The sequence below is a fragment of the Rhamphochromis longiceps genome, linkage group LG15 (genome assembly GCF_057381845.1).
Source record: "Rhamphochromis longiceps isolate RC_006_pf linkage group LG15, R_longiceps_female_GT1.1, whole genome shotgun sequence".
Taxonomy (NCBI): domain Eukaryota; kingdom Metazoa; phylum Chordata; class Actinopteri; order Cichliformes; family Cichlidae; genus Rhamphochromis; species Rhamphochromis longiceps.
In genome coordinates this window covers 7,375,844-7,403,318 of record NC_140571.1, presented here as the reverse complement: position 1 = coordinate 7,403,318, position 27,475 = coordinate 7,375,844, and the positions used below count along the sequence as shown (strand labels likewise).

Genomic DNA, 27,475 nt, shown 5'->3' with positions numbered 1-27,475 from the left:
CAGAAATATTGATGAACTGAAACACTTTTACAGGGAGGAATGGTTCGAAATGACTCCTCATTTGCAAGCAGCTATATGAAACTTTCATTGCTGTTTCTTTCTGCCAAAGAAGCTTCTGAAAATTCAGGAGTTCGCTTTCTTTTTCCAACCTGTACTTCAAGTTATTACTTAAATTGGTGAATAAAGACAAATTGTATACTTGCGACTAAGCTAAAGATCAGATAAGATTTAATCCGTGCAGAAATCCTGGTACCTTGTCTTCAAATTTCCAGTTATATGGTTGCATATGCACAATTGTTTCATTAAATAAGCTGTTACACATCGGAGTACAGCCTTCAATATTAGAGTTACTCCACAAATACATATCCTCTTGGCAAATACCACGTTGCTTTCATGTTTTATTTGACAGTGAATTTGTCTGTTCATTATGAAATTCCACATGCTGAGAGACACTGTAATGAACTTGAGCACATCTGTATCCCATGGTAACTAGAGACTGGAAACACTGGGGGACTAATCCTTTGACGATTTCATACTCAGGGAAAAAAATGGAGGTACATGTAAGGAAAGCAACACAGGAAAGCAAAAAAGAAAAAGAAAAACTTGATTTAAAAGAGCTTTAGAAAGAGAAAACAAGTAAGAGAACAAGACAGAGATTAGTTTGATTACCACACTGAGAACAACCATTACTGCTCCCCAAGGCCTTACCCCTATCCATCTTGGTTCGATTTCTGGACATGCATCTTGGGTAAGTTTCAGGAAAAGATCTTTAAATGTAGTCATGCCTCACACCATCTCTCACATGTTATCCATTCGAACACACAATGTCCTCTTTATCTTAACTTCATGAACATAGCAGCGTGACTGATTTCAGCACAAATTATTTAAAACCAGGAGATGCGGTTGATGCTTCTCACATCACACACTGGTTTACTTATAAACTCGGGGAAATATATGTTACTTGGCCCAAACTCTAGCCTTTGCATCTGGGTTTGGCGTGGGTGCTGCACTGGAGGGGGGGCCTGTGTGTTTGTTGGGTGTTTAAAAAAGACACACAAAAGTAAGAAGTCTATTGAATAGCCCTCCCTCTGCCCTCGTTTCACAACCCCCAACAGCTCGTAGGAGTGATGGAGGACACAGGGGTTAAAGGCAGTTAGATTCTCTGGTAAAGAGATGAGATGCATGCAAGTGACATGATCCACAATAAAAGCACATTTTATAGAATAAATGTGGAGTCCCCTTTTTAATATATGAAATATGCATTATAAATATACATCTATATATTGTGTCCTGTATCTAAAATAGAAATCTAAAATGTTTTTTTGTAAACTCAACTGTGAGATAATTTAATCTTCTTTAACTACACTCGTTAAAACAAAAGGCATCACAACAAGGCAGTAAACAGAAACCTTGCAAAACCAAATGAAAAGCAGCTCCTCAAACATTTTTGTTGATAAAAATAAAAATGTCCATCTTTCAATTCACCCAAACTTACCCAGCTGTTTTCACAATGCAACTCCCTCTTTATCTTTTATGCCCTTTTCCTCTTTACCCTCTCCTTCCATTTCTCTGTGCACCATTGTCATCCCTTCATCTCCAAAGCAAGAGAACTCACCTTCGCCCCTCTGTTCTGATTTGTAATTGACCAATTTAGTAACTAGTGTTTGCACCTGTGAGTCATCAGTGTGGCCAACTGATCCTTTTGCTTCAGCGTTTTGACAGACAATGCTTTAGCACATGAACACAAGAGAGCTGAGTTGTGAAGACTGTGCCAAATATTGTCAACTGTGTGTTGTGTGTTCGGTGGGGGGAGAAAAAAAAGTATGATTTCACATTGGAGTCTAAGTGAAAAGCGGACAATGTGCTTGTATTTTTTGGTTTCAAGGGGTTTTAGACAGAACTGTCAGGTTTTTGTAAGCGTGTGTTAAATTTAGTTGTTAACATGTAAACAAGACAGAGAAAAAAAAGTATAAAAGCAGTAGAAAAATAACTTTTTGTCTCTTTTGGGTACTTTTTTCCTACCTTCGTGTATTGCACAGAGTATTGAGATTTTGCAGACAATCTCTTAAGACTAACTTTTCCGCTATTTTGGATGTGTGACAATCATGGTGATAGTGCAGGGTCAAGTAATTAAAGCTCAAGTCTTAGAGACTGACCTCCAACCAACTGGCAACCATCTGGAACACACCGTCTTGTTTACACAAAACGCACCAAGCAGATTTTAAAAGGTGTGGCTGTCTCAATTTAATTATTAACATTTTTTGAAGTTTTACCACTGCTTAGCTAGTAATTAGCAAATATCTGCAGACAAGTCAGAATTTTCCATGAAATCTATGGGCAACTGAGGCAATCTGCTGGCGACTAAAGCAATCCTAAGGATATTTTTGGTCCAACACACTTGTTTCCAACTTCTTTGAAATAATAAATTTTTCTTAGTGGCCAGTGGTTGTTTCACTTCCAATATGGTGGATATCTCAAGCAAAACACACATGACCACAAGAAACTTCAGTACTTACTAGATTAAGGTCTGAATTTCACAAACTAGCTGTGGACTCATTGCGAATAATAATAGCAACATCTCATGGATTGTTAAGCTAGCTGCATTAGCAAACATTTGAAAATTGCTAACTCTTTGACCACTCATAAACCTAATTTAACACCACATTAAACAGTAATGTTTGATAAAGACAAAGTTGTTGTTAGCTAGCTAGCATTGGCTAGCAAGTTGTTTGGCCCCCCAATTATACTGAAATTGTGATCAGAGTAAGGTTACAATATTCAACCTTCAAATCTTTGACTGTTAAGGACATCCCAGTAAGAAACTGGTATCTGTACATTTCACTGTGAATCCCCAAATGTATTGAAAATAGCAAATAAAAGTATACTAGCACACAATTTAAAGCTAATATCTCTATATACACATAGTAGTATACACTAAATGTGAAAATAACTGCTAAATGAGACTCACCATAAAGTCTTCTCATCTAATGGCCTAATTGATACGTTTGCTGTTTCACACACAAACAATGACATCACCATAGTCCCATCACAACTGTAATCTTCTCCTGAACACTTGGACTCACTACACAAAGAAAACCTTCATATCAGTGCTGATATAGGAGTAGAAGGAATTGCAAAGAGATTTTTTTCCAGAGTTTTCTACAGAAAGTTTAATCTTTTTAAGCTGTTGCAGCATCTCCCTCTGAATAATCTGAGAGTCTCTGAGTTCTTGTACTGATACATCATTGAAAAGTAAAAATCGATTGAAAATGGTGTCTTCAACCTGGCGCATTCCACATTACAAAAAACAAAAAAAGCGTATGACAAGCTGAAACAACACCAAATCACGGCTCACGCTAGCTGATGCGATGTCACTTTTGGTTGACCACCATCCACCCCCATCCCAACCGTCAACATAGTCTTTAACCCTCAGAAACTCCTGACTTAATATAAAATATTTCCCAAACTATTGCTACTATAGCAACAGTTATCAGTTTTTATTCATTTTACTTCTGTTGGTTCCTGTTTTTTTGTGGTCTGTGATCTGTCCCCAATGATTAGAGGAAACCGATAACCATTTAAGAAAGAGACATTAAACTTTACACTAGAAAAATTAGCTGATTGGAATATCGAAATACAACATCCTTTCCTGTCAATACCTGCATTGATCTGTATTAGTAATCAATAGAGAGACCTATGTTTGTAAGATCAGTCTAGACAGCAATGTCCCTCCTCGGTTAGGGTGCAAAGCAGTCAGTCATACATTTCAGCTCTTTAAATCATTCTCTGATTGTGTGTACGCACAAACATGGAAACTTGCTGTTTGTTTCTCAATTTAAACACTCTGCACCTCTTTATAAGGATTTTACTCACTCTGCTCATTTTCATCGACAAACTCCAATTTATTACTTCAATCTTTCACATAAACAGTGTATACCCAGGTACAAACAACCAGTCTCTGTCTTCGCTGAAGGCCTATACAGGACTCATTCATATCGACTGTGCTCACACAGTAACCCATTGTGTGTCCATTTGCATGGATAGCTGTAGATTTATTTGTACTGTAGGGCGCAGTGCAGATTTGTGTATGGACGTTTATGGAGATTTACTCCTGCTTTAACCCCAGGGTTAGCCATCAGTATTGATTGGAACAGACTTAGCCTGATTTTAATCCCTGCTTGGCCCAAGACTATCGATCAAGGCGCTGAGCTTTCAAGTGGGTTTAACGACCTACCTGCCCCTTCTCCCGTCCCGCACTCCCCCTTTTCCTGATGTGCTCTTTTTCTGCTTGAGGAGAAAAGGGAGAGGTTTGTTATCACCCCCCAAAGCAGAAGTGACACGAGGCTTTAAGCTTGTATCCACGAGGCCACACACTCCAATACAACCCTACACCTCCAAACCATTACACCAGGCTGTGACAAGTAGCTGCTGGTAAAATACGACTGCTTCCCCTGACTGGAGTTTGTGTAGGACATTTTAAAGAAGGAGGAGAGATGAATCTGTGCACCTCTACAGCAATGTCACGGTAAAAATACCTGCCGGTGAATTATGACCACTCAGCTAGAGGTAGGAGCATCCCTTTATGTCTTTATAGGTTCTCTGAAGACAGTTATATGGGACAACATGAGAAGTCTTATAGTAGCTCTGGTGTCTTGGGACTTGAGGAGTGTTGTGAATTTATAGATCCACAGAATGGTCACCAGTCTGATTGGTCCACCACAGAAACACTGGATATCGAGATCTAGGCTTTAGAGGTATTTGACTATATGTGTGTGTTGGCTTTCCACCCCCTATACAGAAATATGAATTTGAGTATTTGAGTGTATTCCTGTACTTTGAAACATTTGTCACTTTTTGTGTAAAATACAGCTAGTGGTGTCTGCATGTGTGTGTGAGATAGTTACTGCGCTTGGTGTTTCTCCTCCATTTGTCCTCCCAGAGGCAGATTAGGCGAAGGGGAAATAAATTGGAGAAAGAGAATAAATCAATGCTAAACTGAGCACCAGTGAGACCTCCCAACCCTGACACCACCTCTTACACACATAAACACACACACGTACACAAACGCACAATGTGAAACGTGTCCATGGAAATTGGTGTATATGTCCATATATCAGTACTTACAAGCTAGGAAAAGAGAAATTGGCTGTTTATATACATGCAAACCATTAGCACTGTGCAAAAGTCTTGAGCTACCCCCTCATTTCTTTGTATTTTGCTAGAAAAATTGAAAATTGGTGCAGTGATTTGTTTACCTCTCAGGCAAGATTTCTCGTCATCTCATTAAGTAGTCTTCAGGAATAGTTTTCCAGGCTTCCTAAAGGGCATTTAAAGCTCTTCACTGGATTTTGGCTGCCTTTTTATTCCATCTTGCTCCAGTAATTTTGAGGTCCAAGCTCTGGAGGAAGATATTGTTTGTTTTTTGATCCAGCTGTGTGTGTGTACTGCAGTGTGTTTGGGGTCATTGTCATGCTGAAAAATTAATCTGGTGCCAATCAGACAGTTTCCAGACACTCACTCTTGTACCCCTCTCTTGACCTCTCTATATATTGGTTGCATGTCTCAGGTCTTGTGTCATGCCTTTAATGTATTTCTTCATATTTCTTAAAGACTTGACTTTCAGATACGGCTCATCTGCAGCAGATAGTTTTTCATCAGCTGGGAAAAAAACAAGACCTCCTCCAAAGACAGGAAATTCTTGAGAAAGGTTGTTTCCCTATATGCTTGTATATGTAGCATGGAAGGACCAAAGTCTAAGTTATTATAGTCTTCTTGTATGAGCTGTTGGTATGACTGTTTGCACAGCAAGCCATGCCCTAATTCACCCTCAACCAGTCATGGCAGCCTGGTCCTGCCAGAGGTTTCCTCCTTATAAAATAGAGTTTTTCCTTTCCACTGTCACCAAGTGCTTGCTCAGAGAGTCGTTTGATTGTTGGAGTTTTTTCTACATTATTGTACAATCTTTACCTTACAATATAAAGCCCCTCAAGGTGGCTGTTGTTATGATTTGGCTCTATATAAAAAACTGAATTAAATGTTATTTACTAGACGACTGCAGCAAAATGACCCAAATTAAACCAACCCTGCAAATATGTTTGATAGGTCCGGTTCAGCAGAAGGTACCTAGTCGGCATCAGTCTGCAACTGAAAACTGCAATGCCCGTAATAATAAAGCAGACGTTTAATCTTTCATAAAATGTAAATGAAAAGGTTATCTTTACAGATTGGTACTAGGCTGTAAACATGGATAATGCTGGTATTTAGTTGAAGATTTTACAATTGATATTTAAGGCGACCAACTCACTGATATGAGTTTTGGTGCCAGCCTCAAATGGCCATTCAGGGAACTGCATTTTGGCACTTCTGCACTGGCTTCATGTTTCAACCCTCCAGGTGACTACACATCAACTGACTCTACAACTATTTACGATGCACTTAAACTATCTGCGGTAGTGGTTTCAATTGCTTTCATCCTTCACACTTCATCTGGCATTTTCAGTGCCCACATGCACACCAGCAGATTAACAGTCATTAACTTGACATTAAAGTTTAATAAACAGCTTTCAGCCTCTGCATGTTAACTCACTACACAACTATACTCCAACTGACATTTCTGTCATTTAGTCCAAACTATCATTGGCACTTCAACTTCAGATTAAAAGTCATCGTTTACAGATTAGCTGACATTTTAACGGCTTTCATCTGTAAATTTTCTGAACGACAAACCCACAGCCGTCGTCCTTCACTATTCAACTCGCACACCAACTGCTTTAAATGCCATGCTAAAAATTTACATTTTTTAATTCTCGGAGCAAATGATCATTGACTGATTTCAGCTGCTTTTGGTTCTTGCATTTAAAACTCTTTCAGAGCTTCAGCCTAAATTCCAACATCCATTCAAAATCTCTGATGCAAGCAGTAAACTCTTCCGGACATTTTTAAAGCCATTTACTGTGTTTGTACCTGCACTTTCTAGTATAAGCCATCACAGCAACACATTTTTTCTCTGTCTTTGCTCTTTTTGTTTCAAACACCCGCATTCACTGCAGTGCTCATCATACTGGAGGAAATCCATATCAATCCAGCTGGATGTATTCTCTGACTCCAACCCCCAAAAAACAACCGAAAACACTAAAACATCACCTCCTGACATGTAGTTTTAACAGACCGCACCGAACGGAGCCCAGGCCACGTGCAGATGGAGTCGAGCACTGGTGGTTGGGGGCGCGAGGGAGGGTGTAGATTGGGATTTTGGGGGTGCAATGGGGAATGGCTCTTCTCTGTGTTTTCTATTCAACCTAAGTCCTCTAAGACCTCCTCATCTCTTCTGAGAGGAGCAAGCTGAGATCTGATCTAATGCTGAGTGCCACATCTGAGTGAGTATGTGTGTGTGAGAGCAAGTGAGAGACACGAAACTACGATAAGAGCCTGCTGGGGACAAGAGTGTGTATGGGTAATGAACGAGGCTTGAGTGTGTGTGTGTGTGTGTGTGTGTGTGTGTGTGTGTGTGTGTGTGTGTGTGTGTGTGTGTGTGTGTGTGTGTGTGTGTGTGTGTGCGCGCGCGCGTGAGTGTTTGTGTGCTTACATTTAGGGGTAATGAATTAGTCCAGGGTTTATATTTTTCTGTGTGTGTGCCCCGTGTCTGTTCACTCTCCCTCATCTCTGAAGGGTTGTTTGGGGTATTCTGTTCAGGTTTCACTCAGGGGGGAGGTGGGTTCTCCGAGTCTTGCATTCAGATGTAATTAGCCCAGACAATGGGCTGGTTAAAGCTGGAATCCTCCGAGCCCCCTCTTCCTTTGATTGTGTGGGCCAGCTGTGGAGGAATGGCCATTATCTCCCTGTGTCCGGCAGCATAAAGGAGCCCCCCTTGCCCCAGTTACCCCTGTGTTAGAGTTCCCACAGGGGGAGGGACATGGGCTGGTCACATACTGGTCTAGAGAAAGTGAAAGCAGCCAGAGTACTGGTGTGCTTGCAAACATTCGCTCACATTAATGGCTTCACCTCACACTTGAACTGTTCGTTCTCAAAGCAGTGTGGGAGAGCGGGTGGTACTGTTTACACAGGAGCCAATAAAAAAAGGCTTTTCACATCTGGATTCAAAAAGTGCTGGCCTTTAATGTAGTACTCCTGCTGCACTGCTACACCCAAAAAAATAAATAAACAGAGAGAGTAAAAACAAATTCAAATACAGCAAAAATGTAGGAAATGTAAAAAAAGGAACAGATGCCTTTCTTCTGTGGGTTTTTCCGTGTGCGTGTTTGTTTTCGTTCCATCTCAATCATAATCATTCAATCATAAATATCTCATAAAGAGTTGTGCCTGCGCACAGGGACACTTTGGCCCATTAGACTTGGGAAGAAATTGAATCTTTACAGCACTGGGGCCATAATTACTGTTAATTTAACGCTCAGAATCTCCATCATTAACTTTCACTCGTGAATACAGACAGGGAAACGAAGACTGCATGTGTGTGCAAAAGCGCTGCCTGTGTTGACAGCATAGCCGGCCCTTTGACTGAATTAACAACGACCTCTTCGTCTTGTAAGAACAGGACCCGCATCGTTTATGCGTTATTAAGTCCTGTAATTGGGCAGCCAGTAGTTTGCATATTAGTCTATTAGGATAATATGTTTTGCCTCTCTCAACACACGGCTTGCCAGAGCCCCTGGCGACACATTTGGTAATTCTCCGAATTACACCCTAATCATAAGCCAGTGTTCTTTCGATCCCTATAAATCTGAGCGCGTCAGTTTATGTCTATGCATCCTCGGCTCAATCAGTTGAAGGATTTATTGGTTAACCTATCAGTTCTTATACGAAATTTTATTGTAGGTCACCTTGGTCTTCAATAACCTTATAAATGCTATTTTCTTTGCATGCCTTAGAGTCCCTCTGGCTTTAACATTATTTTATATATATATATATATATATAAAAGATTACACAGATGTTCCTTGATGCCCATGATGCTGCACAGCATCCCTGTTTGAAGGTGAAACATTGATGTTTTTTGGTCCTTTGAGGTTCCTTTAACCTCCTAATAGCTATGATGTCTTACAGTCAGTGCCCCACTTTGAGCCAATAAAATCACATCTCCTAAATACCAGTAGTTGCCAAAGTAGGTCCAGGGACCCCCGAGGGGTCTAATAGGGTTTCAGGGGGACTCAGCAGAATTAAGAATAGTTTAATTTCAATATTATTGCATTAATTTAAAGATAGGACCAGCAGATGCTGCAAAAAAATTAGTGCTTTGATGAATTTTCACTAACTTAACTGATATTGTCTTCCCAACACCTTAACGATCCTGTGCTACAATGATAAACGAGGTACTGAAAGCCTTTAGTGAAAGCTTAGTTTCCATTAAAAACACTTTCATGGAGAATTCAAAGTCTTCAAAATGTACACAAAGTAGTGTTTATATGATAATATACATTAAAATCGTCATTACAGCACAGCTTTAATCAAACATCAGTGCATCAGATTATGTTTAAAAGCTCAATCTTCATAGTTACAGGTAACATTAGCTGTCAAATAAGTGTGGGATTTCCTGGATTAGTCTAAAGTTGCATTAATTATCAGCTAAGAGATTTTAAAGTGCAATAAAGTGGATATTTTATATGGTATTTATGGGACTTGTGGGTATACCATTTAAAACTCATGTTGGAGCAACCCGTTCTCACTCCCAAAGCGTAACATTTTACGCTAGGTGACAAATCGTCACCATATTACGTTTTCGGCTACCCACCACGTTCCTAAATGACGACCTCGGAAAAAGAGGAAATATGAGAACCGTCTGGACTGAACCTACACATGTTCGCTCTTTTTCTTCAAATCGCTTAGAAACACGCTATTTAACATCATTAAAGTCCTGGTTAAGGTCAGGAATAAGGTTATGGTCAGGGCTAGGGATAAGGTTAGGTTTAGGGCTGGAATACAGGTCTGGAACGTCTACTACCGCGGGAGCGTCATTGCACTGGATTCCAGCCATAACCCGCCGCGTACCATAAGAACGCCGAAGGTCTCCTTTCGCGTTCCTCAGGAACGCCGCGGGACGTGACAAAACGTCCACATGTTACGCCTCGGGAGTGAGAACGCTCTGGTTGGAGAGCACAAATTTGCTGAAGGAGGAAATATTTTCTACATTTTGTTCCTCATCCGCACATTAAAGGTCGAGGCCTGCTGTCTGAAAAGCCAAGCCTCGCGTGCCACATCTCAAAGTTTACCCAACAGGCAGGTGGAGGTGGGGGCGGGTGGTGTAGGGTGGAGTGGGCTCAGAGCAGGCAGAGGGATCCATTCTTGTAAGCCTCCTCTATTTTCGGCCCCGATTTGCCCTCTCCTCCTCCCCCTCCCCTCCTCCCTATTATTTGTCCCGTCGGCCGAGAGCGCGGCCCCAATGAGCCCTTTGGAACGGAACGAAAAGAAGGAGCGAATTGCAGCTGTGACGTGGGCGTTGTTGTTCCATTCACTGCGTTCGCCATGGTAACGGGGCAGAAGCTGGAAGCACGCAGCCCCTCTCTCTGGACAGCGTCCTGGGGGCAGAGAGGCAGCTGGAAGTTTCTCGTCACGATCGCTGCTTTGTTTTCGTGGCGCAAAATAACCTCCAGATATCCAACTTCGGAATCAGACGTGGTCGGAATGTTTGGTAATTTTAAACATTTTGCTCTCTGAAAGTTGCGTTTAAAAAAACTATTAAAACGGGAGTGATGGCTATCCTACAATAAATAATATGTAAAGTCTTCATCTCGTGTGTAACTTTTACGCAGCGTTTTGACGCACAAATCCAACACTTGTGACCCAGTGACCCAGATCAAGGTTATAAAAGTACTTTAAAACAAAGACAGAAACGTCAGACACCCCCCCCCCTTTTTTTTTTCTTTTAGTACAACCCAGGTTCTTCTGCCTATTCTGTGTTTACACTGCCTGATTTCTCCCTCCACTTTGTAGTACTCTAGCATCCTGCAGGACTGCCTGTATTGTTGGGCAGAGTGATTGGGGTTTCTGTACAATCTCCCGTGACCAATGAGCGGGGTGCTGTCAGGGGTAACCACATCTGTCAACCGTTCTTGGCCAATAAAGAGCGGAGCGAGGCGGACCACAGGTGCGCGCCTCTGCGTCCCCTTGGCACAGCGCCCGGGAGATGCTGGAGAGAGACGCCTAGCTGCCCCGTGGCGCAAAAGAGTTACTGTCAAAGGCAGCCTCCTTTTAACTCCAGCTATCACTCTGGCTCCGATAGTTATGGCGACCGCAACGTCCAACCACTACAGCGTCCTCAGTACCCCCAGCAGCGCGCCGCCGCCGCACTCGGAGTCCGGGAGCATGCAGCAGGCGGCAGCGTACAGGGACGCGCACACCCTGCTCCAGAACGACTATAGCACGTTACCGGGCGCTGGGCATCCGCTCAGCCACGCGCACCAGTGGATAACGGCGCTGTCTCACGGTGACAGCGGGGCACCCTGGCCGTCTAGTCCCCTCGGAGAACAGGACGTGAAACCCGTATTGCATGACAGTGACCGAGAGGAGCTGCAGAACTCCAGCAGTCTGCAGCAGCAGCAGCAGCAGCAACAGCAGCAGCAGCAACAGCGACACCCTCACCTAGCGCACCAGCAGGCGCATCACGACGCCAGAGCATGGCGAACCAGCACAGCCACAACGCACATCTCCGGTATGGCGACATCTGAGGGCCAGAGCCTGGTGTACTCTCAGTCCGGCTTCGGTCTGATGCCGGGGGGAGAGCAAGGGGGGATGCACCACCACCCTCTGCGCGAAGAGGACCACCACAGCCACAGTCCGCACCTCAGTGAACACGGAGGCGGCCCCGGGGCCCACCAGCAGTCTCTCACACACCATCACCAGCACGGGGGCCATCAGGATCAGTCTGACGAGGACACGCCGACCTCTGACGAGTTGGAGCAGTTTGCCAAGCAGTTCAAACAGCGGCGAATCAAGCTTGGCTTCACCCAGGCGGACGTGGGACTGGCTCTCGGGACACTGTACGGGAACGTTTTTTCTCAGACGACCATTTGCAGGTTCGAGGCGCTTCAGCTCAGCTTCAAAAACATGTGCAAACTAAAACCGTTGTTGAACAAGTGGCTGGAGGAGGCGGACTCCACCTCGGGGAGCCCCACCAGCTTGGATAAAATCGCGGCACAGGGACGGAAAAGGAAAAAGAGAACCTCCATTGAGGTGGGCGTCAAAGGGGCTCTGGAGAGCCATTTTCTCAAATGTCCAAAACCGGGAGCAGCGGAGATCAACTCCCTAGCGGACAGCCTGCAGCTGGAGAAGGAGGTGGTGAGGGTTTGGTTTTGTAACCGGCGGCAAAAGGAGAAGAGGATGACGCCCGCTGGGGGACAGATACCTGGAGGAGAGGACATGTACGGGGACACCCCTCCTCGCCACGGAGGACAAACTCCCGTGCAGTGACCTCAGTTCTCAATCCCGAGTAAAAACACGGACCCCTTAAAGGAGGTATAACGCCTCCTTATTTCTTTTATTCTCTGTGCTGGACCGCTCGGAACTGGACCTCAGCCAGTTTAGATGTTGGACCCACGGACAGACACAGTGGGGACACGCAGTGGCACGCGAGCGCTAAAAATACTCATAGCAGAGCCGTATGGAGAGGTTTCATGCCGCAGAACTGCCAAACGTATCGGGGTGGTGTGTGCTAACCAGAAAAAAAAGAATAAGAAAAAAACAGCGACATTTTCTTTATGCCAGACCCAGGCGCCAGTGTGCCATCATCAAATATGTTATTTAAAAAAATAGAAGAAGAAGAGATGAAAAAAAGGCAGAGTGTGACACGGACGAGACGTGTCCGCGGGGAGAAAAAACATAAAAACTCGCTTCGGGCATGATGATTTAGTCGCAGTGAGTGTGGGTAAATAAACGCCATCTTTCCATCATAACAAAAGCAACAGGGGTTCTTCGCGGCTTGTGGCAAGAGAGGGCTGAAATGGCAGACACCTGCTGTACAATGTTTAAAATTTTAAGCCAATACCAGCCAGATAATTTATTATTATTATTATTATTATTATTATTATTATTATTATTATTATTATTATTATTATTATTATTATTATTATTATTGTAAAATTGTAGGTATTCGTCTAAATTTATTGTGACGACCTGAACTTATTCACAATAAAAATACAGTATTGCTTTAATATAATAAAATGTGAAAGTATTTACATTTTTACATTCCTAATTTATCAGCAAATAATAATAATAAAATAAATAAATAATAATAATAATACAATTGAGACTGAGTATTGGTGGACTTCAAGGCTTTTCCTTTTGTGCAGAAATTTCTGTGCGCCTGTTTACAGTGTGTTTTTGCTGTTTGTTATTTCTGTACTTTTCCAAAATGCTGTGACGAGAAAGACCGAGACTGTCCGGCTGGAACACTCTGAACAATCCAGCCCATTTTGCCTTCTTTTCCTGAGAAGAAGAAAAAAACTGAATATATCCTGGTACCAGCTCTGGCCACAGTGGCTATACTTCTACTACTACTACTGTATGACTCATTCATTCACGGAGAAGGCGATCTGTGGGATGTATCTTCATTCGTTTTTGTATTGCTTCGTTCGTTCGTTCGTTTGGTTGTTTGTATGTTCAGTTTCTTTTCTGTCAGTCTGTGCCAAAGCACAAACACAGACACGTGTTCTTGTGCCACTGAAATCCTGTGATTGATAACCTGATCTGATAGTAGGAGTGTATGTGGGAGGAAAAACCCACTAAAAGGTTCTTTTACCAAATTATGAAGAATAAATATACATATATATATATAAAACAGAAAAAAAGAAAGAAAGAAAGTGGAAACTCAAATAAAGCTGAGGAATACTGATGACTGGAGAGGAACATTTTTAATAGACCAAAGCTTGTTAATGTGAGACAGTGTACAAAAAAAATAACAAACCTGAATGTATAAGTCTTACCTAACAACATCAAAGTAGGTCTATAACCTCCCTTTTCATCGCCAATCATAAAAAATAACCATAGCAATATTTTTATGTAACGTTTTGCAATACGCACATGGCATTTTTTATTTATGGGTAGGTATTACATAACAATTCGCCCTCGATTAAAATAAGGCCCCATATTTGTGAAATTTAAAAAAAAATACTGTAATCACACCCTGTTTAATCTTCAGCTGAATTTGAGTTTCTGATGGGTGGAGGGGAAAAAAGAGGCAAACCAAAACAAAATAGCAGTGACCTGAAATCTGTGATCAAACGAAGAGGAAAAAGAAATCAACGATTGCACAATTTCTAAATGCTTTTTGTCATTAAAGCGTATTTGTTTTCTAAAACTCTGCAGTCCTGCACGTTCATTGCGCTTCAGGGTGGAAGAAAGAAGGGGAAAAAGTCGCATTTAACTGTATTTTTTATTGTGTGCGGACTCGCATTAAAATTGGGGATTTTATCAGTTCGTCTCGGTTGTTTAAAATGTTTCACCTGCTTCGCTGAAGTGTTTGCTACCGCTGATGTGCTCTGATACTGCTGTGTGATGGATGTTACAGAAGATGCTCAGCAAGTGACTTCAAATTATTATTATTAGGATAAATGCGAAATGTGATCGACAAGCACGGCGAGATAAATTTCTGACCATCGAAGCAAAATTTAAAAAAATGTTATTAGGCAATGAATAAATAAATAAAAAGCAGGCCTGTCTGTAAAGGATGTGAAATGAAGGTATATAGGCCTCACTGCAGGTGAGGTATACATAATAATAGTGTTATTATGTATAACTGGGCCTGCTGCCATCAGCATGCACACTAAAAATAACCATAAACCTGTCCTATTTATCATTTTCATGTACGATGAAGTAATATACAAATAGTTTAAATGGGAAACGTGTGCAAATAAATTAACACTGAAATGTTGTGCAAAAAAAGGAAAAAGAACATATCGACAGGGTTTTTCAAATAGAGATTAAAAGGTTGTGGCTTCAGTCTAAATTACAAAAAAAATGAAGCTTAAACTGTTGTTTCAGAACCTGTGCGAGCCTTCACCAGCTGGAAATGCATTTAACAGTACATCTCTGCACTGGGTTTGTTCACCTCGTGTCTGTACTGTATGTTTTATTACACCTTGGCCTGATCGGTGGTCAAATCGGAAAGTGTCCTGACGCCACCTGGTGGTTTAAAGGAAGCCTCAAGAGCCTTAAGTTGAATGTAAGGCGGTCGATTTTTGAACGGTGAATGCCGATGTTCAAAATTATTATTTTTTACAGGCCAGTGTGTCCATTATTCCATAATCATCGATTTTCATGAATAATCATTAGGCAATTAGTTATGTGTTGAGGTTACAGAACAAGAGAAGACACACAAGCTTAAAAATGGCATTAAATTTAAAAAAGTAGGTAAAAAGTGAAGAACACATACAGATTTTGAATTTTACTCATTTTTGAGTGAAATTATTATTATTATTATTATTGTTATTATAATTCCTTCTTTACTATAAAGATTCACAATTTTCCCCTAATTTTTAGATCCAGTTATTATGTTATTTTACTAGATTCCTGCATTTCTCCACCACAATCTTGATCAAACATACTCTAAAAAAAAAAAGGTTTATTGTAGTATCAATTAAAGGGGAGATGGAGGCAAAGTTTATTTACCTGTGTTAAATTTCTAGGTGAATGGTGGTTAAAAACATTCTGACACTTTGCATTTTGAGAATGTGGAACTGGGATATCTTTATTTAAACAAACTGACAATGCACATTTTTGTAATTTCGAATATTCAATAATAGGTCAAGTTAAAGTAAATGAAAAAATATGTAGATATATAATTTGCTATCAACCTTAAAATAACAAGGAATCTGTCTAACTGTGCACCTGTATTTTATTTTACTATCATTTGATATACACAAGCTTTTATTTTGACACCACTTGAAACTGGTGTGTGCAGTTGAGGGGCAACAAAAGAGAGTGCCTGAAAGAGAAAGAAAGAGATAAGCGTGAATATTTGTGTGTGTGTGTGTGTGTGTGTGTGTGTGTGTGTGTGTGTGTGTGTGTGTGTGTGTGTGTGTAAACCTGGTTTGAACCCAGCTCTCTGGAGGACCCCGTTGCCTGGATTCCGTCCTATCAGCAAGCGACCATCTGCCCTCCTCCCGGCCCTCACGCTCCTACAGGCATCCTCTGCATTTTTCATATTTTTACACACACACACACACACACACACACACACACACACACACACACACACACACACACACACACACACACACACACACACACACACACACATTCAGACACGCTTAGTTCTCACTACACACATTGTCTCACCTCACATATCATGCATTCAGCCACGTGTTAGACACACACACACAGCTGCTCCCTCTGACACTGTATGCCATCTTTGACTCACCAGAGATGATTTATACTCTGGTGTCATTGTCAGTCCTGAATTGTCTCCCCTATCTTGTGTGGAAGCGATCTCCCAGGGATTTTGCACAATGGTCTCAGAAACGCAACCAGCCAAAGCTATCAAATATCATTCATCTGTTCTCGAGCTGTTTGTCTCTTCCCCTTTTCAAGCCCGCTTCGCACCCAAACCCACGCTCCGTCTCTACATTGGTGCTCCCGCAACTTGCCTTTTCTCTTTCTATACCCTGCTTTTTCCTCTCTGTTTCCCTTAGAGCCCAAAGAAAAGGGCAGAGAGCTAATCCTTCAGCATTGTTGGGTGGGCTTAGTATTGTCGTATGGCAGCAAGCACAGAGGGAGAGGGATTATGAGATAGATATGCCAGAGTATACCCAGTTCAACATGTTGATACTGAACAGTTCATGCAGAAATATTCTAATTTTTCATGCATGCAGCAATCCACACAATGACGGAAACAAAACCAGAGGAAAATATGGCAGTTATATTTAATGAAATATTAGAAGTAATCCATTGTCATACAGCATTTATCTCTGTTTATGATACATTCATAAGAATCTCTTTTTTTTTTTAACCCTTGCAGAGCATGTTCTTTCAGGTCATATTCATTTATCTCACTCTCTCTGTCTTTCTATATATATATATATATATATCTATATATATATATACATTTATAAATTATATATTTAGTTTGGCTTTTTTCTGGCTCACCTATTTACAGTCCAACAAGATACCACAAGTGTTTTTCCGCACGCACAACATCAAGACAACAGCGCAATGTGGCCTCTACAAGTCTACAAGCAGGAATCGGGGTAGAATGGGAACTGTGACGCGCAGGGCGGGGCTTAAACCCTGACTTCTCACCTCGAAATGCAGAGGAACACTGAGACAGACAGAGTTGGCAACAGACTCTTATCAGGAGGACTTTTGCAATTTGTACTGCCAGAGGTGAAGTCGCACGGAAGAGAGGAGACACTGATGATCAGCCGATCAGCAGGATGACTCACCTCACCCTGCTTACAGAAGATCGAGTGTCAGTTTGGTATCTCGGCTTCAAGTGAACATAAATCACTGCAGGGTGAAGCTGAGTTATTGTGTCTTGTAAAGGCAGAGTCTGCAGCAAATGTCAGACATGCAGCAAACCGCATGTATGAGCTGGAAAACTTTCCAGGTTGTGGATATACATGCAACCACTGCTGTGGATGGACATGTGTAGCTTTTATAAGAGTTATATGTCAGCAGAAGCCTGAAGAAAATCTAGCAGCGCACTAATACACCAATGCATATCATTAGTCTGACAGTGATTTTCAGACATAGAAACATAACACGTGTAAACATAACTAAAGTGCAAAATGTAGAAAAAAAGTAGAATTGCTTATCAAATTCAAGCACATCAGCCATCTTAACAAATTAATAGAAATAGCATAAACTAAATATAATATATAAATAAATGTAACATACAAAAACAGAAGTCATACACTGGCACTGGTATGAAGTAAACAGTTTAGCTTCAGCGTCCATAAGGCTGAATCTGACTACTAACATTAAAAGGCAATAGCATGCAGGCCAGGGGTTTTAAGACACCAAACCAAACTTTTCAGTTCATTAGCTTCTTAGTTTCAGTCTGTTACTCCACTGAAATTCAGCTGCTGAACACACACACTTACACATACACACACCCATAAAGGCTTCAGTGTCTGCTGTGTCCCCACAAAAGACTTAGATCAGACTCAGAGTTTGGACTAGCAACTTATGGCATTGTTTTATCGAGCAGAATTCAACAGCGAGGCATCATCACATTCAAATTCATGGTTTTAAAATGACATCAGAATCGTAATAGTGCCTTAAGGATCAAAAAATAAATAAAAAGCCCTCTCATCCTTTGGACTCTTTCCTCATCAGTTCCCTTCATTATGTAGGATTGTTGCTTCTTCTTTCGAATTAGAGGTAAGTTGATGCTACATCTGTTTTTAATTCTAGTCTTACATACATGCAGCATCCCCACAAACGAAGCCACGCTTGCACATTTTGGAGACAATTCTGAGCATTTGAAAAACTCAAACATACAAAAACAACTTATTATAGCATAAAAGACATTTTTAATGTTATCCTATAAATGTGGTTATTAGAACTGAGAGCAGCAGGAGTTGTGAGCATATTTGAAAAAATTGCTTCCAGTGCTCTCTGGTGGACAAATGACTAACTGGAGACGCAGTTTTTAAAATTACGCCAAATATATTTTAGTGTAACTTACTGGCTGACATCATGTATACACCCATTAAAGGCCTCACATCAGGGTTTAAATTACAGTTTTTCCAACTGTAATTACTGATCACATCCACAATTTGTTTACTGTGAGATCTGTAATTTCCCCTAAAGTTCCCTAACAGAACTTTTAGTTTCAGCAACTCTGTAACTCCGTTATGGACAGAGTGTAGGACAGGTCGAATAAAATGTCTGGGACTGACTGTGATTGCTGAGTTCAAGTCTGTCATTCAACAGTGAGAAAGATTAATCTCAAGGGGAAAACATTTTTCAGTCGTCCCAGGAGTGGACATCCTGGCAAATTCACCCCAAAGTCTGGCTGTGCCGTGTTTACAGAAACTGAAAAAAACAAAGAGCTAAATCTGAGACTCTACAGGCCTCAGTTAGCATGTTAAATATTACAGTTCACATGTAGATCACAGATCACAAGACATCTGGAACAATGCCGTTTGGACAGATGAGACTAAAGTGGAGGTGTTTGGCCATAATGCACAGCACCATGTTTGGAGAAAACCAAACAAAGCAAATTAACACAAATATGTCACACCAACTGTCCAGTACAGGAGTGGAGGTGTGATGATGTTGGTCTGTGTTGCAGCCACATGAAAAGATTTTCACCACAACAATGTGAGAGACTGATTCCGTCATGGAGAAAACAATTACGTCCGATTACTGATGCTTAAAGATGGCTACTGGACCATGGGGTATACTTGGTTATTCACATCCTGCTTCTGCATTTCAGCTTATTTTTTTTAATAACAACACAGTGTAATACGTCATGCGTTGGTATTCACCTGAGGCTATATATACATTATTTTAGAATCTGGTAAGACCATGTGACTTTTTAATATGTCCTGACGTGTTTTCTGACCTTAGAGTTGAAAGAGGGTGTGCTTTCTTTATACCAGGACTGTAAGTACAGACAACAAACTTCTAGAGCTAAATATTTTTAAAATGATGTGAGGCTAATGTGCACAGGAACATAAATAGTATTTCGCCCTTTCTTCCATGCATACAAAACGTTGTCGGTACGTGCGCTTGATGAACGACAAGCGCACATAGAGCCTGCTCCTTACCATCACACACCACAATTATCACAGCCTGGCATAAATTGAACCTGTGTCTGTGTCTCTTATTGCTTTACGTAACATTTTCTGACAGAAATGCTGAAAGAAAACAAGTGCTTTTTTTCCATAATCCATTGGATACATGCTCGCACGGCTGATTTGGCCAGAGGCACCGACAAACAAGCTACATCGTTCCATCACACTAGGCTTACTAAGAAATGTAGCTAAAGATTATCAATGTGGGGTGCTAAGAGAGACTTATGGGCCTGAATCAGCCATGCACTTTGATTCAGACTGTCTTCTATCTATCGCTCTATATCTACACGATTGTTTGGCGTGCGCTCAATGCTTGAATGCATGTAAAATCTCCTAAAAACAGCAGCGTACATTAAGATTTGGGGGATTTTTTGGAGGCAAAATAATTGCCTCAGTTAGACAAGATGTTAATGGAAACTGGGAGTTTACTACCTATTATGTTTTATGATTTTTCTTTTCTCAACTGTTTAAATACTGTAATATCCCTGTAATCGGATACATACAGTAAAAGAATTCACAGGGTTCCTCTAGCTGATCTTAGACCAGCAGGGTAGGAATTCATAAGAGAAACACCTAGAATATTTACACCATATGACAGACGACATAATACTATAGTTCCAGCCTATCTATATTATTTATACTCATATATAATACAGTTTTTATCTATTAAATCTGAGAATGAAGTCAGATTCGTTTATATATTTACACTGAAATGTTTTCTTTCTGATGGATTCTGTACAGATCCTTTCATGTATTAAAGGTTCATTTGGTACACGCACACACACACATGCACTCACAAATACTCACACACACAGACGCAAAACGCTGCTGGGTGGTGCGAGCTGCTACGAGGGACAACAGTGGGCACGCAACAGACAACAGGTAGAAGGTTGTGGTTGCAGTTGATGTGGAGGAGTTTCTCGGCAACTGCGTCATTTACTCCTGATTTGAATGCGTCTAGTTCTCACTTTTAAACCTACATTTCTTTTTTTTCTCTTCACTTCTTTTCCAGTTTCATCTCTGTTGTACCTTTTTTTCCTTGTTCTGCAATCTTTCCTCCACTACAGTTGGCACTTTACCCTCCTACACCCTCAACGTCCCGGCCGGCGAACACCGAATACACCCCCCTGTTGTTTTCTGTTCTAAGAGGTAGAACATAGGTGGGATGCAGCTCCCTCCTGCGGCGTGCCTATATGTAGTGTGTACTATAAGTGTGTGTGTGTGTTTCGTCAGCACTTCGGCTGGTCTATTTCAGAACACTCTGTGTCCATGTCAGAGTCGTACAGCGAGTGGCCCGTGGGGTCACTCTGAGACGATGGCGGGTCTTGTGGCGTGTGAGTGTGTAAAGTGTTTGAGCGCGTATCGTCCTGGAAAGTGTCCGTGCGGGAGTAGAGGCCGAGGTCGGGGAGCTTCGAGGGCGAGTCGCTGCCCTCTGTGGTGTCGTTGTAGCGGAAGTCCTCCAGGTCGACGAACCACTCGGGCCAGAATCGTCGGCGGATGCGCTCGCAGTACATGGCGAGGTTGATCAGCTCACCTGGGTGGAACAAACATCTCAGTAGGTACAGCGCCCATAAGGTATCTCACTGAGACACCAGTGATATAAGTGAGTATAGGATTAGATCTCACAGTCCATAAAACAGCAAATAGCAACGCCAGCTGATAGCTCAGGAAACACTTTACTGGGGATTTCTGTGCAACTGCTCTAGCCTGCCTACAAGCTGCTTTGCAACCCACCTAAACACCAGTTGCTCATTTTAATCCCATCTTGGGCTGTTGTGTATACACATATAGAGCACTGCCTAATGGAAATAACACCTTCTTTTGACTAAAGTGGCCCTAACTGAAATATTATTTTCCAGTAATGATGACTTAGATTTAAAAGAAGAAGAAAACAGATTTTTATGTATAAATAGTAATAAAATGATAATTCATCACTTTTCCATTGGTCCTTTTAGGCACTGATGAGCTTTAAAGGTTAGCAGAAAAGGTTAAAAAAGTTTCTAAGTCAAAGATCAGAGAGTTTCTTATTATTAATTTTATTCTTATTCTCTTAGATAAACAAATAACTTGATTTACAGTTTAGTGAATTTCATTTTCATTTTGATGTTTCTCATCTTGCATCAGTTGATTATGATTTTCGCTAAAGGACATTGTGTTGTTTTCCTCTCATACATAGTGTTCAAATGTATGAATTCTGTGCTGAATGTGTAATTAGAACATGCAAAAGTTCACATTTCTATATTTCTATATTTCATATAAAAATTCAGAAAGAAAAAGATTAGATATGTTTCCCGTGTTCTATTATGAATCAAATATGGATTTGAGAGATTTGCAAATCATTGCATTCTGTTTTGATTTACACTTTATGCATCATCCTGACTTTTTTGGAATTGGAGTTGTGTATACTGTACATACATCACTCAAGTGCAAGTTTGCTTGAAATTAGGTAGACTGCCTTTCTGGTGAATTCACCTTTGATTAGCTGCTCTGGCCGCGATCCCGGTAGCGTCCACATAGCAGGGGCCAGGTGACCAAACACTGCGGCGTCTACTGTTGAAAGCTTAGAGCCCATAATGTACTTCTTATCACCTTAGACAGCAGACAGAAAAATATAAGTCAAACAGTGAAGCTTTCCCCCCTTGAATTCCATTTTCTTCTGTTTTATAATAAATAAACACATACTGGTAACAGATTAACTGACACCTTTAGTGAAAAACATTTAACCTGAGAAGCCACCTGTCATGGCCAAACAACTGCAAATTGTCTACCATGAACTACCCGGTTTGACAGTGATTGCAATGCTAAGTTTCTACCACAGCAGGTCAGTGTTCAGCAATCCCTTCAGTTTTTTTCCATCTACTGCTGCTAACAAAAGTGATGTCTCTGGTTATAGGTCTCAAGGCGCATATTGAAAAGCCACTGATCTGGCCCTGGGGTAAAATATGCAACCAAAATGGTGACACACACTGAGATCGAGCTTCACAATACAAAGTGATTTGTAGATTTACAAAACAAAGCAAAAAAAAAAGGAAGAAAAAAAAGTGTTTTCCCACTGAAGACTCGAATGTGACCACATCTAAATCTGGGTGATTTTCTGGATTCCAAGTTTTGAATCCATTTGTCTTCTGGATAAACATACTTCTAACCTTAATGCATACTTAAATAGATTCAGTTGCCCATAGGCTGACTCATACTATTTTAAATTGGAAAAAAAACCCTCACCTAGCAGGGTGGCCAGGGTGCGCATGTCCTTCTCCATTAAGGCGTACACCTCCTCGGTAGAGAACCGTCCAATCCCGTGACCATACATCTCCCTCTTAACTATCCCACCTGTCAGGTGACTCAGGATCCACTTGAGTAGGTCACTCAGTGGACCGCTCACCGACAGCATCTTCTGGGTCTCCTCCAGGTTGTCCACCCACTGACAGTAAGCTATGGTCCTGTGAGATGCATATATATTTATATATACAGACACACAGATGCACTCATTTAATACAAAAACAATCAGCTTGAATCTCAGCGGTCCCTCACCAGTAGAAGTGCTCATCTACCATTTTGGTGATGGCGCGTGATAAGGCCTTCTCCTGGGGTGTCAGGCTCTTGTTGAGGCTCACGCCCAGCTTCTCCTCCAAGTAGTCGATGATGAATTCTGTCCCACACACTTGCTCCTGGTTGTACTCGATCCATGGCATCTTTCCCTGCGGCGAAAGCTTCCCATCAAAGTAGTTCTAGAAGAGGATTAAGGAAAGGGGGTGGGAAGATGATGAGAAAATTCTCAAAGTGGTTGGTAAATGCTGCAAAAGAAACTGAGTGACCTTTGCAGGAGAGATTATTTTTAATAAATTCATTTTATTATATAACAGACAAAATATTGTTTTTCTTTTGCAGCCACATAAACACAGTCATACCTGGTAGGGCAGGTCAACCATACGGAGGTAGGTCTCCAGCTTAAGGCAGAAAGGCGACAGAGATGGGGCGCCAGTTTTGGGCCTGGAGAACTGGTGGAGTATGATTGCATCTTTAGAGTCCAGCTCTTCCTCCTTTCTGTATGAGGCAAAGAAGGAAAGAGCTGCATGTCACATACACTCCAAGGGTTGTGAAAAAACAACAACTAAACACTAAAATGTAGAGTGTGGGTTGGGTGTGAGTCAACTGCATACATGGACATAGCACTCGTCTTCTATATTTCTACATAGACATTTAGTCCTTTGCAGTTTTCAGCATTTTTTCATTTGGATTGTGTTCTTCATCAGAAGTTTAGCCTTTTCTCTTGATGCTACATTGTAAATATGATGGATTAAGACCAATCTATCAGCCTCAAATACATCCCTGCTTTTCACTTTGATTAGAAGACTGATACCATCCTCATAGCCGCCTGTTAGTAGTCTACTTCATATTATAGCTGAAAACAGGGAAGCAATTAGGCTGTTCCCGCTTTTAGGGAACAAAAAGGAAGTCGGCATGACACAAATCTTTAGATCTTAGATGTACAAACACTTGATATAACATTAGACCATGTTTAAATTTAAGTTAGGATGAGTGTTAACCAAGTATTTTGTATCAACTATATAGAGAGTGTAGTTTTTTCTATTATTTGATGTTATTAGCCCCTCTGATGTCAGTGAGAGTGGGCATCATTGAATAGTCAGTTTTGGCACAGGCACACGGGTTTACAAAGGGCAGCCAATCAGAGGAAATCTGGCTTGGAGGGCGGCCTTAAAGGGAGAAGAGCTATTAGCTTCATACAGTCGAAGTCTGGCCAAAAGCCCATTACAAGATAAAGAACTATACTGCAACTGTAGAAGAGTCCATGAACAAAAAAATATGGAGATAGCCACCACAGTTGCTCATAAAGCACTTATTTTTGTGGTTATTGTTAGAGTAATAAGGTTGGTGTATGTATTTAGCCAGTTTTGGGGAGCATACAAAGATAGACTTAGCAGATTTTATGGTTAAGGTAAGTCTCAGAAGCACAGCACATTTTTATTTAATTTTAGCCATATTTTTTTCAAATCTTTTACTTTCAGTCTAGTTTTAGTTGGCCAAATATCTAAAGATTATAGCAGACTAGATCTGAAGCTGATTCAGGTGACAAAATATAAATATGTTGGTGTAAAAATTGTTGTGTTTTTACTGTTGAGAGTTTTTCCAGCGTCCTGTTTTCCTTGACATCAAATGTAAATTATGTCCATATGTCTACTCTTCTCTTCCTACCAAGCATTAGAATTTTGTTGCATTTCCGTGAGAAACGGGGGTCATGGGCGCTAGCTGTACCTAGTAGTGGGCAGATCGATCCAAATATGGATAGCATCAATACCAACGCTGGAACTGGTATTGGATTGATACTAGCACAAGAGGGCTGATACTCTGTTTCTATCCTCTAAGTAAGGTATGTCGCCCTCTGAATTGTGTTTTTGAAACCTTTTTGTTTTGACTGTCATGGATTTATTTACAGCGTAAAGCACACTTGAAAAAAGTCCTTTAGAGACAGGAACATTTGCACTCCAAAAAGTTTCCAAAAAGCAAACAAACAAAAAACGACAACAACACAGTTTCATATCCATGAAAAAGTGAACGTTGTGTTTTTATTGTGTTAACTAATTATTGTGGAAAGTAAAAATCACAGCGATTCAGTGGTCTAAAATTTGAAAATTGATAGTGATTCGTCTCATTAGTCATGACACACTTACTCTCCCCTACATAAACTGCCTTTATACACTGAAATCAGTATTGGTACTGATATTGGTATCGGCAATAGTGGCCCAGTATTTACTTGGTATTGGATCATACCAAAATTAGCAATTTTGCTGCACTGTTTCCGGGGCCAGATCAAATTTGCGACTCTAACCTTCTGACTGAATCACTTCCATACTCATCGGCTGTTCTGATTGGCTCTCCGCTCTCCAGATTATTCTGATCTGGTTTTTATTATTTGAGGAAACTGTCAGTACATTTCCTCACAGTTAATGTCCTCCTGCTTTAGTTTTTACTAAGTTACTCTCTTGCTTTCGTCAGCAAAATAAAAAATGAAAATGAAAAGGTCGTAAGTATGTGCATCACGTGGGCTGTCTGCATGAAAACTGTAACATTATAATAACGAATCACCGACCGGTTAATGTCAAAACTGCCACAACCACAGCCAGACGAAAAGCAGCACATTCACGCGGAGAGGATGCAGAATTAGGACAAGGAGCTGTCCGCCGTGTAAAGTGCTGAAACGACAAACAAGCAGGCGGCTGAGTGCAGAGGAGCTGTCTATTTTCAGTGCGGTGCTTAAATAGCCGCTGACACCAGAATAGAAGAGGATCGCCTACAGCACGCATGGCTGCTGACAGGACGATGTAGAGAAAGGGAGGCAGGGGGGAAACTGCAACATATCCGCTCATACAGGTACAAAAAAACAACAACAAAAAAACCGCAGAGGAAGCTTCCGTTTCCTCATCTTAAAAGCACATCGTCAGTGCCATTTGCAGTAACACTAAGTACCCTTTAAACTGTAACATAGCACAGACCCTGGCCTGGACTGCGGGTAAATCGAAGAAATAAACTCGCTCAGTCAAAGCTTTCACCCTGAAAATGAATAATCAAGCACACAGCGCTTCTTTCTACTTTAAAGCTACCATATCCCCTCCCGCAACCTTCATGATTCAAGGTGTTTACATCAGAGGTTATAAAAGACCGACACACCACTGCAGCGTTTAGACTGGACCTAAACACCAGCGGGAGTGTTAACCTCCATCACCTCCCTCGTCCTTCTAGCAGAGACTAATGAAAGCGACCTACTGCCTCTAATGTCCTTTCATTTGGCAGCAGAGCTATGTGAAGGCCGTGGTAGCACACGGACATACAATAACACTAATAAACTATTATCATATCACTAATCACAGAAATAAGCTAGCGAAGATGGAAATCTCCCCTAATATGTGTGTGTTTATGAGGAGGAAGCTCAAGGGGTGGAGGTTCCGTTACATCACAACACCCCCACCCCCACTCACGACTCCTTCTCCCCCGTCTCCACTCTCACCCAGCCCAATCAGACGAGATTAAGTAATATCAGACCTCAGTGGAAAATACAGCTTTGGAGTGAAAATATGAGCAGATCAAATCCACACGGATTGTGCTCTGGCCTGGGAGGCCTGCGTACAGGGATCCTGAGGTCTGCCTCTCTCTGGCAGTCCCTGTGTTGTTGTTGTTGTTGGTACCTGATGGCCAGCAGTTCGTGCAGCAGATAAGCAGCGGCAGCGAGCAGAGCCCCTCCGGTCAAATACAGTGTTTTCCGCCACCACGAGTCCGAGCCCAAAGCTGACATGATCCCGCCGCAGTCCTGCAGTGGGTATGCGATGATGTACCCGTAAAACGAGAGCTGATCATCGGACCCCAGCAGACCGGAGGAGAGGCTCTGGTTCGGTCCGAGATCAGCCACACACGACCGAGTCCAGGCGAACCCGACACGCCAGTACATGCTCTCTGTCTCTGGCCACTTTCCGCCTCACCCTGGCAGCCAAGAGCTTCATCAGCGGGGGCTTCATGGGTGCACGCGGATGCAGGTGAGAGGCGACGGCACGAGGACCAGCCGACCGGACACAAGCATCCCGCCCGGAGCCCGTCCCCGTAGCGGGGTTGACTTTCTCTGAAGCCCGCTCGGAGCTCCCAGGTTATGTCCCCCTTTTTATAATTACTGTCAAGAGTAAGTGAAACACAAAAGGGTTTCCGGTTATGTTTTCAATAT

General features: G+C 41.7%; 2 protein-coding genes across 2 annotated transcripts; one reads left to right on the top strand and one right to left on the bottom strand.

Annotated features, from left to right (window-relative positions):
• Positions 1 to 10,116: 10,116 nt before the first annotated feature.
• pou3f2a (POU class 3 homeobox 2a) lies at positions 10,117 to 14,419 on the top strand. The gene has a single exon (XM_085382535.1). The coding sequence runs from the start codon at positions 11,018 to 11,020 to the stop codon at positions 12,416 to 12,418; it is 1,401 nt and encodes a 466-aa protein (XP_085238661.1). The 5' UTR covers positions 10,117 to 11,017; the 3' UTR covers positions 12,419 to 14,419.
• A 4,801-nt stretch (positions 14,420 to 19,220) lies between these two features.
• On the bottom strand, positions 19,221 to 27,405 carry faxca (failed axon connections homolog, metaxin like GST domain containing a). Its single transcript, XM_085381922.1, has 6 exons — positions 26,949 to 27,405; positions 23,655 to 23,790; positions 23,278 to 23,474; positions 22,969 to 23,186; positions 22,219 to 22,335; positions 19,221 to 21,280 (listed from the first exon to the last, which is right to left on the bottom strand). The coding sequence occupies exons 1-6, from the start codon at positions 27,206 to 27,208 to the stop codon at positions 20,976 to 20,978; spliced, it is 1,233 nt and encodes a 410-aa protein (XP_085238048.1). The 5' UTR covers positions 27,209 to 27,405; the 3' UTR covers positions 19,221 to 20,975.
• Between the last annotated feature and the right edge of the window lie 70 nt (positions 27,406 to 27,475).

Excerpts from the sequence above, each read along its gene's own strand:
- pou3f2a (XM_085382535.1), top strand. The coding sequence starts at position 11,018 with ATGAGCGGGGTGCTGTCAGGGGTAACCACATCTGTCAACCGTTCTTGG.
- faxca (XM_085381922.1), bottom strand. The coding sequence starts at position 27,208 with ATGTACTGGCGTGTCGGGTTCGCCTGGACTCGGTCGTGTGTGGCTGAT. Across the intron at positions 23,791-26,948 it reads CACGAACTGCTGGCCATCAG|AAAGGAGGAAGAGCTGGACT; the intron begins GTACCAACAACA and ends TGCCTCATACAG. Across the intron at positions 23,187-23,277 it reads GTAGATGAGCACTTCTACTG|GACCATAGCTTACTGTCAGT; the intron begins GTGAGGGACCGC and ends TGCATCTCACAG.